At 41.9% G+C, this 18,244-nt stretch overlaps 1 protein-coding gene across 2 annotated transcripts; it reads right to left on the bottom strand.

Moving 5' to 3' along the window:
- On the bottom strand, positions 508–18,233 carry GEMIN5 (gem nuclear organelle associated protein 5). 2 transcript variants are annotated; one of them, XM_021410614.1, is made up of 28 exons: positions 18,004–18,233; positions 17,734–17,888; positions 16,874–17,055; positions 15,957–16,108; positions 15,616–15,732; positions 15,296–15,428; positions 14,702–14,861; positions 13,924–14,136; positions 13,116–13,201; positions 12,470–12,564; positions 11,707–11,843; positions 11,231–11,304; positions 10,656–10,837; positions 10,415–10,554; positions 9,883–10,054; positions 9,405–9,632; positions 8,878–8,991; positions 8,307–8,435; positions 7,633–7,728; positions 7,218–7,355; positions 6,698–6,845; positions 6,417–6,536; positions 5,889–6,099; positions 4,988–5,245; positions 4,174–4,336; positions 2,916–3,492; positions 2,381–2,477; positions 508–1,242 (listed from the first exon to the last, which is right to left on the bottom strand). In XM_021410614.1, exons 1-28 carry the CDS (start codon positions 18,152–18,154, stop codon positions 1,087–1,089), a joined length of 4,584 nt encoding a protein of 1,527 aa, XP_021266289.1. In that variant the 5' UTR covers positions 18,155–18,233; the 3' UTR covers positions 508–1,086. The 2 variants fall into 2 exon arrangements, with proteins under 2 accessions (XP_021266289.1, XP_021266288.1); XM_021410613.1 differs by having other exon boundaries at positions 15,616–15,735; positions 18,004–18,232.

Raw genomic sequence — 18,244 nt, 5'->3', positions numbered from 1 at the left:
AATAAGCTTGAGCTTAAAATCTCTTTGGAGTTATATTCTCTTTCTGACCTTCTGTTAGCTCAGCAAGCAGCTTAAAATGACAAATTTTGCTGATGGGTCCTGCTAAGTTTTCCTGCTTTGCCTTCACAATACGGGTTCTTGCTGAAATGTCAGGAGAGCTGTTTGGTTAAGCAGTAGCTCCCCCTCCTGGTTCAAGCAATTTCAAGTTAGTGGGAACAACTCACCAGATTAATACATCTTTTGATACAACTCCCTCCTTTTACCTGCTGCTATTTGAACCGTTTTGCTTCTAGAAGTTACTGAGGCTTTTTACAGCCTTGTTCTTTCAGGGAGAAGTTTTTATGTTAAGATAGGAAAAAGTTCTAGTAAGCTGCAGAATGGTCAATGCGTTGCATGTTCAGGACTCCAGAACCTAGGATCACTTTTGACACTTGAAGAAGAGAAAATTTGTTACTACCTCAAATCTACCCTCGCTATATTTAGAAACTAACAAAACACAAAGCTAAGTTATGGTACGCAACAAACACCTGCTTTATCCAGCATATTCAGTTTCTATTGTTTTAGCAACAACAAAAATAATTACTTTCAATGACATTTAATTAAATACCCATTCCTGCTTGTAGAAGACTTTATTTAAAGAAGGGGAAATAAAGTCACACGTTTCTTAAGTAAATACAACTCTGCTTTAAGGGTCAGACTACTTGAGGGAACCACTGTCCTCTTCAGAGGGCAGCTAGTACTCTTCTGCTGGAAGACAGCTGCTCAAAACTCTTTTATGTGTAAGTTCCAAGAGATTTCCTTAGCATAACTTCCAACGAGTAAAAGACATATAAAACTCTTGTATGCAGTTTCAAGGCTGCAATCTACTACTTTTCAATTTCCTAACACAATCATCTCATTAAGTAATAGTTGACCATGAGTGTATGTATATAAACTTGATTTTTTTGTAATTTTATCCAAAACAGTAGTCATCAATAACTGTATCCATAGAAACAAGCCTTCGCTTTGAAGAAAGAACAGTCTTGGTGTTAACTGGTGCTAAGTAATTGTGGGCAGCTCAAAGGAGATGTGTCTGGTGTCCAAAGGTCATGTCAAGAACTTCCTGGCAGCCTTTTCATAAACGCCGGCACTACCATGTTTCCTAAGGAGATCCAACGCCTGTTCATGTAATTCGGGAGGACACTGGGCTCCAGTGTGAAGGAGCACAAGACAGCACTCCAGCACATCAGGGAATGGAAAGACCTGCACACACACACAAAAAAAAAAAAAAAGAAAGAAAAGTGAAGTCTACTCTTTCAGTTAGAATTGTTCTACCACAACATATTCAAGCAGCCACATCTAGAAACACTGCTTTACAATATCTGTGGAGGAGACAGTCATGAGTCAGATGGATTTTTTCCTCTTCTTCTAGGACATTAGCACACATTTAACCAAGTTTGCTCCCTCGTGCGCTATCACCGTGATTACTTTTAGTTATATTATAGACTAGACACGAGAAAGGATGATACAGCCTGGAGACATGGTTTTCAGCCTCATGATGTGATGTTTGAACAGCTTCTAATCAATACAGGCCATTTTATACCTTACATTCATGACTTCACTACCAAAACTGTTTCTGTATATGTAATTATTGTACATAGTAAAGAATTTCTTTTAGAATACAGGGGAGAGATTCATACAAGATATCCCATTGAGTTATCTCATGCAGAAACTTAATCTACATGCTCCAACCAGATGGAGAAAGTCATGCTTGAAGCAAGAATCTAACTCTGGTGCCAGCTATTAATTAATTCTCTTAAAATTGCTACGGGATGAGTTCAGGGAAAAGGATGATGATTCTGCCCACATATCAGCCAGCCTGTATTTACATTACTAGCACCCTTATCCTACAAATCTAGAATGCAGCTGTGGCGCAAAGAAAGTCACTGCTCCTTACCTTCTGTATAAAAAAAGGGAGCATATGACTGTAGCGGAAATGCTGAGTCCCAGCTTGAAGCAGTGATGGAGCACCTGGTGGGAAGGCAGGGCCAGCCCAGGGGAGCTCAGGTGCATGCAATGCAATGCACCTTAGTGAGTGGAAGGGGTGGAGCCAGGATCCAGCCCTTCCCAGACCTCATTTAAGGGTTGGCAGTGGAGGTGAGGGTACCTTGCTAGAGATCCCTGCCTATCTGAGGCCTTCTAAAGGTAAGCAAATTTTCTTTCTTTGTTTCTGTGTCCATGGTTACTGCATTTGGGCTTGTTCTTGTTTGCTATAGCCTAGGGCTTTGTTTCCCCCCCATTATTGCTGTACTTTCCATCACGTTATAGCATTACAGTGTTACACTGACTTAGAAAAAGGCTGTCTTCTTTCAGAATGATGCTACCTCTTCTGGAAACTTACCTTTAAGCTGTCTGGAAATTCTGCTAATTTCTGCTTTGCTTCCAAGAGGCGCTTAGTTAGCTCAGGGAGGGTAACTGTTTCTTTTACTTCATCTTTACTGTTAAGAAAAGAGTAGGTGTCATGAGTAACTGTTGTGTTTAAATGACTACATAGCCTCCCTGCTGTAATCAGAACATGGAGGGGGAAGGGAATGGGGTTAGAGAACTACTACGCTCCCTGGTTCTTCCTGAAGTCCCAAATAATTGTTCAGCAAAGAAACAGAACTCTCAAATCATGGCTGTCCTTCTTATCATCCTCTTCAAGCTGCCCTGCTTATTCATTGCATCAACACATTCCACCTATCAAAAAGTTGTTCAGCTCTAGTAAGTTCACACTTATATTGCTCTGGGGAAATGCAAAACTTCCTAGATCTATGTTAAGTGTGTGCTGGGTGATCATTGTGAAATTAGACATAATCTGAGCTAAGTAAGAAATCCACTGCACAAAGTAAAAAAGCAACACTTTTCAATCCATTTCTTCACGTTCTAAAGCTTACCACTTGATCTGGCTGCTGTCAGAGCATGGTTTATTCAATTCATTCTCTGAACTCTGCTGCGTGTTGTTCTCCTGGATACTTCCATTTGTGCTTTCCTGGAGATTATTCCTCTGCTGCTGATGTTGGTGGATCATGTCTGCTAAAATCTTCTGGACCTCAGCTATATCTCTCTGTGTGCTCTGCAAAGCAGCAATCGTTTCTGAAAGAAGCACTTTGCAGCCATTCAGTTTTGACTGTCTGTCTGCCAAATTAACTGAGCTGGTTCTTGAAACGCTTTCTGTCTTGCATCTCTGAAATTCAATTGTATCGTTGAGGTTTTCATCCACTTCAACTGCAGTTTGATCAAGGGTTTCTTCAGGAGAGGAGTGACCAGGAATGCAACTCCGCTCAAGAGCTGTCTGCTCAGTGGGACACAACACAGGATCCAAATCAGCCTTTTGCAAGACAGGAGAATCTTTGGGTGGGTTCCACCATAGATCATACAGCAGTCCATAAGCCACAAAGCCCTCTAAACTTCTGCAAGCATCTATGCTTTGAGAATTTGTGTTGTCCAGTTTATCTCTCAGGTTCTCACAGCCTAATAATAAAAAAAAAATTACAAATAGATGATAAGGATTTCCAAATACAAAAGACCAGATCTAGTAACTGACTGGCTATGTAGGAGTCCCAGAACAGAGATTTACTCAGATAACTGCAGAGTGATGTTAGAAGCAGAAAAGCAAAAGCAGACATCTTCGGCATCTTTTTAAATACAGTACTGGCTTCTAGCTAGCATGAGACTGCATCTTCTTATCTATAGCAAAATCCCTTGTGTCCTAAATTGCTAATTAGGATATTCACATGATCAAGAGCCACAGCTAAATGCACTGGATCGTCTGGTGAGTACAGGGAAGAAGAGCAATCCAGAGTGACTTCTAAATATGAGATAGACACAGCTTCCCTGTGCCCCCATCTCCATTACAGAACAGAGCTTGCTGGGTTTCTCACATCACCAACATCAGCTGACACCACTGAGCTTCCTACCAGTTGGGATCAAAGATCACACGATGGCCACCACCCTGATTCTGTGGACAATTAAGTGACACAGACTTAGCATGGAACAGTGCACTACTAAAAGCCATAGGCTTCTGTATATGTGGGAGTGTCTTACTCCTTCCAAATGTTATTATGCCTAGTAAGATTAATGGACACATAGGTCTGCTTACGAGGGAGGTTCTTGTATTTGTCATGGCCAGGAGATGTATAAGAAGTGACTTACCTTCAGGAAGGAAGATACTGCAAATTTCTTGCATCAGAGTAAAATTGCCAGCATCGTAACTACGGGTCACAGCACCAAGAATACTTTTCACTGCCTCATCCCAGGCAGCAGCCTGATAGCTTAGTGCTGCGAGGGTCAGGTCATGGGAGATATAGAAAAGCACCTAGAGGAAGCAGCAGAGAGCACATTAATAGTTTTACTGCTAAGTATGAATGACTCACTGGTTAAAACCATTACAGAAAAGCCCAGAAGCATGTGATGTAACCAAGAGAAATTTTAACAATGATCTAACTTACATAGTCTCTTTTCTGTAAGAAATCAGAGCATCTTTACATGATTTGCCACCATCATAATCAGCAACTGTGCTTGCCTGTGTCCTCTTAAATGGCTGAGAAGTATGCCAATGGTCAGTGACTCCCCAAGGTCAGAGAGAAGAGCTGCAGGAGCATCAGTCTATGACCAAACCTGAACTCTATGGTATTTTAACAAGCATCTCTGCCTCTCCTGACAGTCCTAAACAAAATCTTGTATCACTGCTGAGACTACTCAGCTATGCCAGCCACTCCCAGCCAGCACACGTGTGATCTCAGTGCTCATCACTGACACCATACGGCAGCTCTTATCCTGTGCAGAAACAAATTGGCAGATCTGGAAGCTGCCCCAGCTGTCTTATTGTTAGCTCTCCCAGACTGTAACCTCATCCTGCAGCAGAAAGCAGACCCCTGGAACCAGCTTGCAGGACACCACAAAGTGGCTGTGTGGCTGCACATGCCATAGGGAAGCTTAGTGCGTATACCGACCTAAGCCCAATTACCTGCTTTGGGTGAGTGTTGCTGGTAGAAGGAGGATGCTCAATACTGTGCAGTTGCTCCCATGCACACGTGGCTTTTTCAGTGGTGTTCATGCCCAGTACCTTCTGCCATACTTCTATCACCATGTCAAAAAAGGAGGCGTCTGTGTTCAGCTCCCAGCTGTGGTAACAGGGAGGCACGGGGCTCCTTCGCTTACAGGGACTTCTTTCACTAAGGCACTTACAAAGCAGTTCGTTGAGGCAGAAAACAAGTCTTTGCCCCTTTAATGAGAGAAGAAAGAAAAGAGCACTGAGCTGAAAAATACTCTCTTACTGACTTTACCAAGTGGCCAAATTAAAAACATAGCCAGTAGCAGATTGCTGGTGATGGCATACTTCACAACTACAGCTCCAAAGAAAAAATACTGACAGAGGTTCTACAGTCAGAAGGAAACATCAAAACAAGGTAAGGTACCATTCTGCTCCTCAGTCTGCGCTAAAAGAAATCCCTGGATTAAGCCTCTAACAGCAGATGGAGATACAACGAGCACATTCATTCATTCAATGTAAACCACGAACACTCTTTTACCTTTCTTATTATGATCAGTATTACGTACTAAAAAAGAAATCTGCACTATATAACTAACAAAAAAAACAATAAAACAAAGCAAAAACAAACAGAAAAACCTTCTGAACTACCTCCCTTACACATGCAACAAGCCTACGTGCCTCCTTATCACAGGCCCTTTTTTGCTGCAAAGATGGTTTTTTTTACAGCATCATTGCAGTAAACTTCTAGCAAAATATTTTGAGGCAAAACAAGCTCGGGGCTACCTGTAGATTGTTAATACACAGGAAGAGGTGTAAAGTTAATCTGGAGAGAGACAGTGCTAAAGTAAAGCAGAAAGGAAAGAAGAAGACTCACAAATAAAGTTTTCTGTTGCTGAAGGACTTCCTGTGCTCCAACCCAGTTCCTGGATAACAGCATTTCTTGGGCACATCTGAAAGACAGACTTGCTGACAATTCCTCCTCTCCAGCTATCAGAGCAAGCTCAGCAGCGGTTTTAAGGGATGCCACATCCCCCTTCTTTGCCAACACCTTAACTGCATCATAAGGCGAGGAAGCCCCCAGATAACTGAAAAGAGAAGAAAGCAAATTGATTCTAGGTCACGCAGCTTAAGACTCCGGAATGAAACTTCTGGTGGTGTGTGCACTGTGCGTAGCTTAGAAGAGTAATATAAACAGATTCAAGAGACAAAAATTAATGCCTCTGTCTGGATATCAGCTGAATCCTTTTCAGAAGCGTTTAAGCTCCAAAAATGGCAGAGCTGAAATCATCACCAAGCAAAGCCAGTACGCTATTCCAGGCCAAAATATTCCAAATATTATTAGCAATTTTGGTAATCACAAGTGTGAAGCCCTCAATTCTGTCTTCTTACTAGTAACACTTACCATTTGGCAGCCATGGAATAATGACCATCTTTCTCTAACAGAGCTGCCCAGCTGGTGTAGAGATCCTTCAGAATTGGATCTTCTGGACGCAGCCTGGCCTTAGCAATTACAATTGCTTCCCTAATTAAGAGAAACCAGACAGAAGATTGACTGTATTAAAAATATATAAATACCTCCTTCTTTCATAAAGGAAGCATCTCTTACATTTAAAAAGAAACTACCTCAAATATTTTATGAAAAAAAGAAAGAAGAAAAAAATCTAAACACAAACATGCAACAACCTGTAAAAATTATTCACTTTCAGGAGCTCGACAGCTTCATACACTTTATGGATGGACAGGAGATGGGAGGCAGCCTTCACATATTGCTCCTGAAAACACAGCTGCTTCGCAAAGGCTTCTACTGTCCAAACCCAAGCCTGATATCCAACTGCAAAAGAGAAGGCAATGCAATTACAGGCAAAGTTTTAAAACAGAAAAAAACTCCTGGTTTCTTCAAGAATTCACTGCTACATTTTACAAAGTACCATCTTTGCCCTTGGTAGTACAGACTGCTTCTCTGAAAAGTCCCAAAGGAAATCACTTTTATTTTCTGCTGTACTAATCTAAGGGTGCCTGTGGGAACATCCACGCTTTGTCATAAATAGGATTTGTTTTGTGTTTGATTTTTGTCATCATACTGTTAAAGAAGCAACCACTATCCAATCCAGAAGAGTCATGAGTTTCCAGCACAGAACAAATACAATGAGGTGAAATCTGGCAGCTAATTCATTCTGCTTATGTGTTACATGAGCAAACATACCCATGGGTGAGATCGCTACCAGCTGGTCTGTCAGTTCTCCCCTCTCAGCAGCTGCCTGGAGTACACCCTTCATGTCTCCTTTCCACAGCATAAGCTGCTGAAAGAGCTCTGGATGTCCATTCTCCAAGTGGTATTTTCCTGTTTGAAGTAAACATATTTCCTAGTTATCTATCAGCATAAGTGCACCACCATTATTTGACATGGTAAAATACCTTGACAGAAATGAGTTTGTTCAGGCATAAAGCATTTTAGGTTTGTATTTGAAAGCTGTAAAAACTGGGCAAAGTAAGGTTTTGTTCTCCTCAAACAGACCTGCATTCTTAATCCTGCACTTAAATATGCCATGAAAGTTTTCTCCTTGAATATCACAGTGACAAAGGATGTACTGCCAAACTGGGCTCATTATTCCACTTACCTTCCACATCAATCATGTTGTGCAGAGAAGCTCTGTCTGTGAACAGCCCCAAGTGGATGCGATTCTGGAGGTCAAGGGACACATCTTCATTATGATCTAACACAGATAAAGAGTGAACACTTGGGATTTGGTACAACACGGGAAAGTAGGATGTGCCGAGTTAGTATACTGCTCTACTACACTCAACTACTGCAAATATTTACATCTTCCACTTTCTTTCCTTTACAGCAGATTTAAGAAGCTTGCACATTTGCAGATCGTCACTCAGAACTGACATCTATGTTTGAGTAGAAGAATTTTGTGTGTGCAGGACACTTATTCCAAATCAAACATAGGAAATTCCCTTGAATGCCCTGAATCTAAGGAAAAATACTGTGATAATAAAAACATCTTCCTGATGACTTATTTTCCCTTTCACCTTCTGAAGGTGAAACAAACCTTCTATCTCTATAATGCAGGATCCTAGACAAAACCTGTCTGGAGTGCCTACGGAGCGCCACAACACTACAAGAGAAGTTAGACAGGAGATCACCATTTCCAGAACTTAATGCCAAGTTGTCCAGATCACGTCCTCGGATTTGTGACAAACTTCTGAATACTTTAGAGCACCTTCCCTCTAAGTATTTTGCCCAATTGATCAGAGAGGGGAAGCTGCAGTTTAAGACCTTTCTGACCTTTGGTTTTCAGGCATGTAGCCAGCCTCAAGCAATCCTGATGCAATTCATCTTTTGATCTGTGATCCATGGATGTGCTGAAGGGTAAAATAGAGCGAGGTTTCCTCTTCTTCAGAGAGGCATCAGGAGCTGAAAAATCAGTACATTTTAGTCACGGTTGCACAGAGAGAGCAGAACTCTGATATATGCAAAAAAAAAAAAAAAAAAACCAACAAACCTAACTGTTCTTCACAGAGGAAAATGAAAAACAGACGCTCAGCTGACACCTGCATCTCCGTTATGACAATGCTAACTTTCAAATACTGATTGCTTTGCCTGTTTTTCTGCCCATCCTGCCTGGAGTAAAACTCACAACTAGAAGGCACTATCTCCACCCACATTAAACAACTATTCAATTGATTCATTGGCAAGCAGAGCAAATAAGAGACTCGAAATACTTAAGAGATTTTTAAGAACACACTTTTTCTTTCTCCACCACTCATTAATAAGGGAAGATGCAGCCAAGCTTAAGCCAAGAATGAAGAACTCTGTTTTGATACAGGACTGTTGCAAGTATCTGAAACATACTAACCTGGTTTCTCTTTAGGTGGATCCTTTTTCACAGGAGTGGCTCTCTGGGTTACAAAAGGTTTTGACAAGTTGAATGAAGAGTAATCATATGCAGATGAAGATGTATCCTTGGACACTGTGCAATTAAGCAATTAAAAAGTGATTAAGAAAGGATAAACAATACATGGAAAAGCCTACAGCAAAATAACTGACAATATTCTGCAACAATAATTTCAAATTATACAGAAAGCAAGCTTTGCTTTGCCATAGAACTTAATAGCTTTTTAGGGAAAGGAAATAATAAGAAAACATTATAGAACTGTCAAAAAACAACCTCAGGTGATAGAAGGCATTTTATTTAAAGACAACGAGTTCCAAACTAGTCTATGAAGTTACAAAAAGTGTTATGGAATCACACTTCCTTCAAGTGGACTATTTCAATAAGATTGTGCTATTAGAAAATCCTGCATAAATATGTTAGGCTTGCTGATGCTCTGAAGGCTACTAAGCAGTCTGGGAGCCACTAAACTAAGACAATTAAATTATTACCGGCCATGGAATCTTTATCAGGCAGCTCTGTCTCCTGAGCTTCTTTTTCTCCTTCATGGTCTGACACTCCATTTTCCTCTAGCAATGTATCCTTCATGCTCTCGTCTCCATTCGTGGCATCACTTAGATCCTGCTTGGCTGGACTCTTTCCTATAGGCCTTTTCTTCTTCTTGGCTTTTACTTTCGGTTGGATACTTCTTTTTTTCTCCAATTCTATACTTTTTTTGCCTATAAAAGGTCACAAAAAAAGTTACTCTGATATTACCTGTACAGATTTTTGGGGTATAAGCTGTTTTGCCTCTCAACATCAACACTGAGTTTGCAAATAAGAATACAATTGAATTTAAACCTTTATCCGTAAAGGGGCAGCAGGCAGAATTGGATTCAGCATAAATGCTTTGCTGTCATTTCAACATGGCAACCCTCTGTTTCCCAGCTCCCAAATCACCTTCAGGAAAGGATCTTTGAAGATACTTGCCTTGAGGAGGCCGTGTATGCTCCTGCTTTGAGATGTGCCACTTGTGAACGGAAAAATCATCAGCTCCAGTATAAATAGAATCTGAATCCACTGGTGACCACTGGACACACAGCAGCCGGCCCTGGTGCCCTCGGTAGTTGCAGAGTGGCTCTTCCTTCATAACATCCCATACCTTGTCAGCAAGAAAGAAACTTATTTAGAAAGCCTCCTCCACCCGTAAAACTCTACGCCTCCTCTTTAGCAATTTGCATTTGTAGGAGCTTGTCTTCTAGTGACTTTCCAGAGGTATTTCAATCACCAGCAAGCAAATAGAGAAAACTCAAAAAGCTTTCTTTTTTTTTGGTACCAATATGCTTGCTTAATGTCTTTCTTAAGAATCCAAAAATGCTAATATGAAAATGCTAACAACTGGACTTACAAATCAAACTGCAAGGTACAAAACCATAACTACTGCCCAGCCTCCTTCTATTCATTCCCATAGGTCTGGACTAAAGTAAAAGAAATACAATTCTGAGTGGCTGTAGAGAAATACCTGTGCAGTGCCATCATAGCAAGCTGAAACCAATCTTCCCTCGTGGTGAGGGCTCCAAGAAAGACTTGTGACTTTTGCTGTGTGTCCCGCCAGAGTTCGAAAAGGCTCTGTTACTGTCAGAGGACTTTCTGAAGTGCTCTCTGAAAGAAGAAATAAAAGGATAAACTGTGGCTAGCAAAACAAACCAAGAATAAACCAAAACAAGATGCCAAGACATGGGATAGAATCTGCAAACCATTACCTATGACACTCTTCAGATTATGCACATAGATAATGGCGTTGACTGAGCCTGAAGCTATCAAGTAACTCAGCTCTGGATCGCTCCCATGCTCGTGATGCCACCGAATAGCGTTAATCAATTTGTGATGCTGCTGGATAGTGCAGAGCAACTTCAAGTCTGGAGCCTGAAATATTTCAATTGACCTGAAATGCAAGAATAATAATGTAAGAAATCCTCCAATCAGTCAAAATGTGATTTTTTTTTTTGTTTCTCCTGAATGACAAGAATGACAGTCTATGAAACTAAATGAGATTTTCTTTTATGGATCCAAGTCACACTCTTATTTAGTACATCAAGAAAGCGTGTTTCAATCCTGAGTAGATCCTTGAAAAATGAAGTAACATAATGCTGTAGATCCTCCATGCCAAGAGCAGCTAAATGAAATATCAGCAAAGAATGCTGTATTATCATAATTCAGATACACAGGCAATGAAAGAAAAGAGCCAAACCAGGACAACAGAAGTACTTTTGCTTCACAGTAGTGACTCCTGTAGGTTAAGGTTGTGTATGTGCCAATCCAGACAAGTGAAACATACCCATCTTCATTGCCAAGGGCCAAGAGTTTGCCATCTGGTTTCCAGCTGATCTCTGTACGTACAGGCAGTTTGTGCTGTAGAGAGAGGACACAGCTATTACCAGCCATCACACAAACTCTTAAGTCTCTCTCACATACATCAACAGAACAAGACTGGCAACTAGACAGAATTACAATTAGTCTGCAAAATTAAAGCCACACAAGAGTCCACTGCGTTCTGTAGCAGTGACACAAGTTTCAGCAGTTGAGAAGGACTGAATGAACTGCAAGATGATGCGAGAACCAGTGACTATTTTTGTCAGTGCAGCGGAATGTCTCAAGTGAAGTCTGTCTGGATTCCAAAAGGACCTCGATGCTCCATCTCCTTATGCTCCTTATAAAGCCCTAGATGTCCCAAGAAAATTCAGAAGCCTACAGCTACAGGGCTACAGCAACTGTAAGCACAGATCCATAGAAGATGACAAAAATCATACTCACTTTGATTGAGTTAGTGTCTCTGATGGTTTTGTTGATGTCATTTGCCTCTCCACTAAGTTTCCAAGGATTGTGTTGAAAAACAATACCTTCTCCTGCACAACTGTATAAAGTTACAGAGGGGTGTTCACCTTCTTCTCCTATCCAACAGAGAAAAAAAGCTAAATATACTGTGTTCTTCATCAGTCTTAGGAAACGCAATTACTATCAATCAAAATGTTATTTTAAAATGCTATATGTATGCTTTGATTCTCTGTGATCTGGCAGCAAGAAATTCTCAAAAAACAACCCTCTGAAAGGACCTCTCATTCTAGATCTCTCCATAGCACAGTTGCTGCACACATTAAATCTCCCTTTAAGTTCTGCTCAATAAAAACCCCCAAGCTGCATAAGATGACCAATGGAGCTGTTCTGTTTAGCTCTAATGATAGAAACACACCTGTGGAGGTAAAGAATCTGGATTTGATCATAAACAGTTCCTGTGGAGAGCCTACACAGCTAGCTACCTATTTGCAATACACTGAAATACGCGGTGTTGTACTCTACTTCCTAAAGCTACTAGAATTCAGAACATGGAACAGGTTATTTTAATTCCTTGCAAAACTATTAATAATTCCTCAAGCAGAACACATCCTTTGTGGATAGGAAGGACAGCTACCAAGCAAATGGGACTCACATTCTTAAGGAAGGGAAGCATACCAACTTTGTGGCATCTATGTGCTCTGTATGGATTTCCTATTTTGTAACAAGATGTTTTAACGCTCACCAGAAGATAAAGGAGGAGTTGGAGGTCCCCAGGCTAACGTGTATACAGTCCTCTTGTGGTAAGTACTGGAGATCTGAGGTGGCTTATTCTTAGCACTGTGCAGGAAGAAAAGGAAGCAGGGGTTGTCAGATTTCAGCAAAGGGAAATACAGAATAAAATACAGAACAAAACAAAAACAAACCAAAACTAAACCAAATCCAAAACAAGCAAAAACAAACAAGAAAAACAATCAAAGTAATGTATTTCCAGTGATGAAAACAGACAACAGGTGCTTTAATATACTAAAGCAATGGCTTAGCCAAGCCTTGACTCTTCCTGCAGAGCACTACTAAAACCAGAACAAAACTGTCTGAATGAACTGCACCTCCATGTTGCTCATTTTATGAAACTCTTTTTCTGGCCAAAGTCTTCCTTGACTGATGACCTCCAACAGGTGACTGTTACACAGTCTGACAAGGTTACCTTAGGAGCTACCAGATGTAATGAAGAGATCAAATGATGCACTTTAAATCCATCTGATTACTTTTAATTTAATTTTAACTATAACCTAATAGCAAATGTGTACCTCGGGAAAGACCACATCACCTACGCGTGCTGCCATAGCAGCAGGATCTGACACCAGTGAATTTGAAAACTACTTTCTTACTTGCTGGAGAAGGTGTCAAATATGCCAACTTTTCCATCATCTGTACCAAAAGCCAAGCAACCTTCTTTAGTTGGATGCCACGCTAACTGCAAGAAAAATAGAAAGAACCCCATAATGACAAAAGGAACGGGCAATTTATTTTTAAATAATAAACAGAAAGTTAAGCATTGAAACCAAAGAGCAAGCACTGCCCCTTATATTCACCCGGCCAACTACAGCAACTCAATCTAACCACTCTGTGATGCAAATCAAAGACTTCCCTTACCAGTTATTGGGACAAGATGAAAGGTACTAAAATCATTGAATACTACCTGACATCTACGCTACAACATCAAAATAGTGAATATTTTAGAACAGTGATAAAGCTTTCGGCATGATCAACTACCAGGTTTTAATGCTGCCACCTTCTACTAGATGTTAGCCTTTAGCCAACCGCTGGTCAAACCCAAACTGAAGACATCCATGCCGGTTTTTGCACGTGCCAAACTTCCTAGCAGCGCAAAGGAAACCGTGGATGAGGGAAGGAATGATCACAAAGGTGCACAAACCCAAGAAAGCGATACAATAACCACCTAAAATTCAGCAGATTTTTAGTATGTGTAATGTAAATGTCTAGTGCTCTAAAAAGGTCTAAAATGTGTTGTTCAATTCTAAAATTTATATCCTACAAATTGAGAACAGAAGTAACAACTTGGCATTATAGTATTTAGTTGGGAAAGACCTTCAGAGTGAAAGAAAAACATTATTCCAAGAGAAAAATGGAGGAAGAAAAGAGACAAGAAAGAAAGGGAATCAAAAGCACACTTACTGCTGTAACCTTGGATTTTATGCTTTGCCAATAGGTTTTAACATCATAGATATTGCTCATAGACAAAGTATTCCATACGCGGATCATGCTGTCTCCAACACCAATGGCAAGACAGCCTGGGTCCACAGGGGAGAAGGCAAGACTATAGACAAATCCCCCAAGTGAAGGCATTGTCCAGCTGCAATCCAGAGTTGATAGGTCCCAGCACTTTACCTAAAGAATATTTAAGGAACAACGATTGATAAATTTAAAACGACTGGTACCACAGGGAAAAAGACAAAGCACAAGTGAGAGGAAGACTCAAAGTATGCAATCTGCACTCAGAGCAGCACATGTCAAAGACAGGGCTGTAATAACTGGAAGACTGATGGAACAGACAAAACGACTATGGTTTAATTCTATGGCCCTCTTCTGGATTCAAAATAGGAGGCTCTCTGTTGCCTGTAAAAGGCAAAAAACAAACAAACAAACCCAAACCAAACAAAAACAACCCTCCCCCTAAAAAAAAGGGCAGATATAGTAAGCTCCGGCTATTAAATGTTTAATTTTCAAGTCCAGAGGGCATAACCATTCTGTCCACCATGGTAAAAGCTTGAGCTTACAAACTAACAAAGAAATGCACAACTTGTGCTCAGAACAAATGCTGAGCCACGATGTTATAAAAGGCAGGGATAAGCCTGCTTTAGGAGAAAATACACGGTCATAAAAGGAGTAGTTTCACTCAGTCAAGCTGAACTGCCACTGCTGTTTTGATGTTAATTTTAAAATTGGCTCTTACATCTCTGTCCATTGAAATGGAAAGCAGCAGCTCTTTGTCTTGATGCTTCAGAGAACACAGATTGAACACAATACGGGAGTGATTTTGTCCTTCTGAAGATCCCAGAAGTGTCCACTTGCGTTTTCCAGGCTGGGTCAAATCCCAGTGTAGCAGTTCTCCTCTGCCAAAGGTAAAGTGTGTGTATTTCATTGTTCACTTACAAAAAAATAATATAGACTATCAGTGCTAATGCACATACTGCAAGTGTAAGAGTAATATAGATAGACACACATGCATACATGTCCCTGTACAGAGATAAAACTACCCTACAAATATCCACTCTTAATCACGTCAGAAGCAGACATGTCATTTGTTTCCATTAAATGGCCAAAACCACACTTAGTACCATTAGCAGTCAGTATTCAGTTAGATTATCAGATGAATTGCAGGGCAAATAACAGTTTTCTAGAAGTCTGAACTCCCACTACAACTCTTGGCCTGTCCTCTCTCTGGCTATACCAGGAAGGAAGGTGGTGTTTCCTGCCAGTTCTTTAAATATCAATGAATTAATTTACTGTTACTGCCTGCACCTAAGCTGCTTTGTCTCCTACTTACCCAAAAGAGCTGGATACAATTTCTGTGGGACGACCACAAGGCCAGTGAACAGTGAGCCAAATACGCTCTTTAACAGCAGGATCAACAGCTCCACCTCTTCTCTTTGTGGGCGGCAACTTCAGAGTCATTACACCTGACGATAAGAAAGGGATCATCTAGACTTTGTACGTCAAGATTCTCTGATAGAAGAGTCCTGTGAATCTAAAACTTTAAGTATGCTCCCCACTCCTTAAACTATTCAGTTAGCAAATGAAAACTGCAGTTAGCCAGGAGCACTTCACCCATACTGATGTCTCACTTAAGTTATTAATCTTACTTACTTCTGCCTCTAGTACAGCTCCATATTCGTATCGTCTGATCTTTGCTTCCTGAAGCCAAGTAACAACCTTTCTTCATGGCTGTATCTTGTTTCAGCTCCCCATTTGGAACGTCACCTTCTTCTGAAGGAAATACCATTGAAGTCTGTTATACTTAAGAATTCAAAGCTCTAAACATTAACTGAAAATCTATTGCTATGGATCAGAAAATATTTTAACTGAACTCATCAGTTACCTCTGATTAGCTACTTACTGACTTTATAGAGATAAGGAATTCAGCTCTCCACAGGGACATTTTCCTGAGCTAAAAATCACTTCACAAACTATGTATTGCTTCTACGTACCTTGGAGCTCATCTTGCCAAGCAGGTAACCTTCCTTCACCAGGTACAGGGCACCAGGCCAGGCAATGAATTTCATCATCGTGACCCCTTAGCCTATGAAGAATTTCTTTTTTTCTGCTGATATCAATTATAATCACCATGCCATCCTTGTAGCTAAAAACAGAGATTTCAATTAATGACCAGATTCTCAGACCTTTGTGGAGTAACACCTAATCCATCTCTGAGCTATTACCAAGGATCATTATCTCCACATTACAGAGAAGCCCAATCACAAGCAACAATGAGACTAGTCAACTGGAGCTCAAGTATAGCACTAGCATAAATGCAGCTGCCTTCTCTTCAAGAAGTACATTTGGCTCCAAGAGTAACACCAATTTATTAGCAATACACTTTTCAGAGTCTTAAAAAGTAACAGTGGCTTTTGTAAGAGGAAAACTTTTCCCTTTTCCACAAATAACTTTCATCCCCTCATATCTCTTCTCTTTGTTGTCGAGAGAGAGAGAGAGAGAGAGAACAAATCTGAAGGGCTTTCACATTCCTGCTTTGTTCAATATAGTCTTGGGTGCCCAAAGGACTGCAATGGCAATGGTTGACAAACACCTAGTAAGGCTATGAAACTCTCTTCAGATGAGGTAACCTGTAATGTGACAAACGTTAATGAGATCTAATTAAAAAATACTTGTTTTAAATAACTTCAGAGTTTAAACCAAACTCAGTCCTGTAAATTGTTAGAGAATTGTACACCTTGCACAACTACCAATCAAAATGTTATTTCTAAATTGCTGTATACAATTTAGAATACAATGAAAAAAAAACCCAGCCATCAAAACTTCTTAAAAATAACCTTACAACTCTGCAGCAAAAAGTCCAAACAAGAGCCTTTCGGATGAAGAACGGAAAGCAAAACGTGACACTTACCCAATAGCCACCAGGTTTTCATGATGAGGAGAACAAGTGAGACAAAAAATTGTCCGAGGCTCTGGGAAGAATTGCTGGCTATCGCTTCTGCTATGCCAGTAACAAACAATGACCCCTTTTTCATCACCGGATACAATCAAATCTTTCACAAGGGGTGACCAGTGTAATGCTGTGATTGCATTCTGAAGAAAGACAATTGAATACGTGTCAAGCCATCTAGCATACCTGGCCACTAAATTCGTTTCATAGGTTCCTTAAAGAACTAAAGCACAAAACAAAGTGAAGTGCATTTAGCAGTAGGTTCTTTGGGGCTGGAAAACAGAACGTTGCTCTAGCAGCCTGCCTTCATTGGCTGGCTAGAGATCATCCCCAGAGGGCGGTGAGGCTGGGGACCCAGAGAGCTGGGGATGCCCCATCCCTGGAGGTGCTCAAGGCCACAGACGGGGCCCTGAGGTTGATCTGGTGGGAGGTGCTCCTGCCCACGGCAGCGGGTTGGAACCGGATGGGCTTTGAGGTCCCCTCCAACTCAACCACTCTGTGATTCTATAGCACAGGATAACAAGGAGACACTAACTTACAAGCGCTCCATGTTCTAACCTGTTTGAGTTACTTTATTTGCCCTTGTCCTGAGCTGTGCTAGCTGCCCACATGCATGCTCTCCCCCTGCCCTGTGTGAGACGCCAGGCGGCTGCGAAGCGGGCTGGGTGCGGCAGCAGGGAGGTGCTGACAGCGACCAACAGCCCGTTAAGATGCTGTAAAGGCAGCGTGCACCTAAGGCTAAGGGAAAAAACCGCCCAGCAGCAGAGCTCCACGCATTCGGAATTCCATCACAGAACGAAACCCCGCGGCCCGGCTCCCACCTGGTGCAGGCCGTGCTCGCCCCGCGGGGCCAGGCCCGCCGCGTCCCACAGCCGCACGCTGCCGTCGTCCGAGCCGCTGGCGCACAGAGCGCCGTGCTCGCGGTGCGGGGAGAAAGCGAAGGCGGCGATGCGCTCCGTGTGCCCGATGAGCTCCCCTGCACCGAGAGAAGCGCTGTGAGAACGCGGTATTCCCCCCCCACACACACCCAATAGGAGCTCAGCCGCCCCCTATAAATACAGCGCACGGGGAAGAGGGGATCGCGGCCGTACCGTGAAACGTCGGCGTAGCGGTGCTGACATCCAGCACGCTGATGCGGTGCCTGGCGGCGAAGCCGTAAAGCCGCCCATCTCCGCTGGTGTCGCTGCAGCGGCTGCAGTACCAGTTGGGCGAGGCGGGCAACACCCGCACGGCCGCCGCCATGGACCCACGCCGCGCCGCCGCCGCCGCCACACGCTCGCACCGGGCGCTGCCGCCGAGCAAAACGTCGCAAACTGTCGCAAAACCCCCGGC

Source organism: Numida meleagris, chromosome 12 (genome assembly GCF_002078875.1).
Source record: "Numida meleagris isolate 19003 breed g44 Domestic line chromosome 12, NumMel1.0, whole genome shotgun sequence".
NCBI lineage: Eukaryota > Metazoa > Chordata > Aves > Galliformes > Numididae > Numida > Numida meleagris.
The sequence above is the reverse complement of the archived record's forward strand: the minus strand, read 5'-3'. Positions and strand labels throughout refer to the sequence as shown.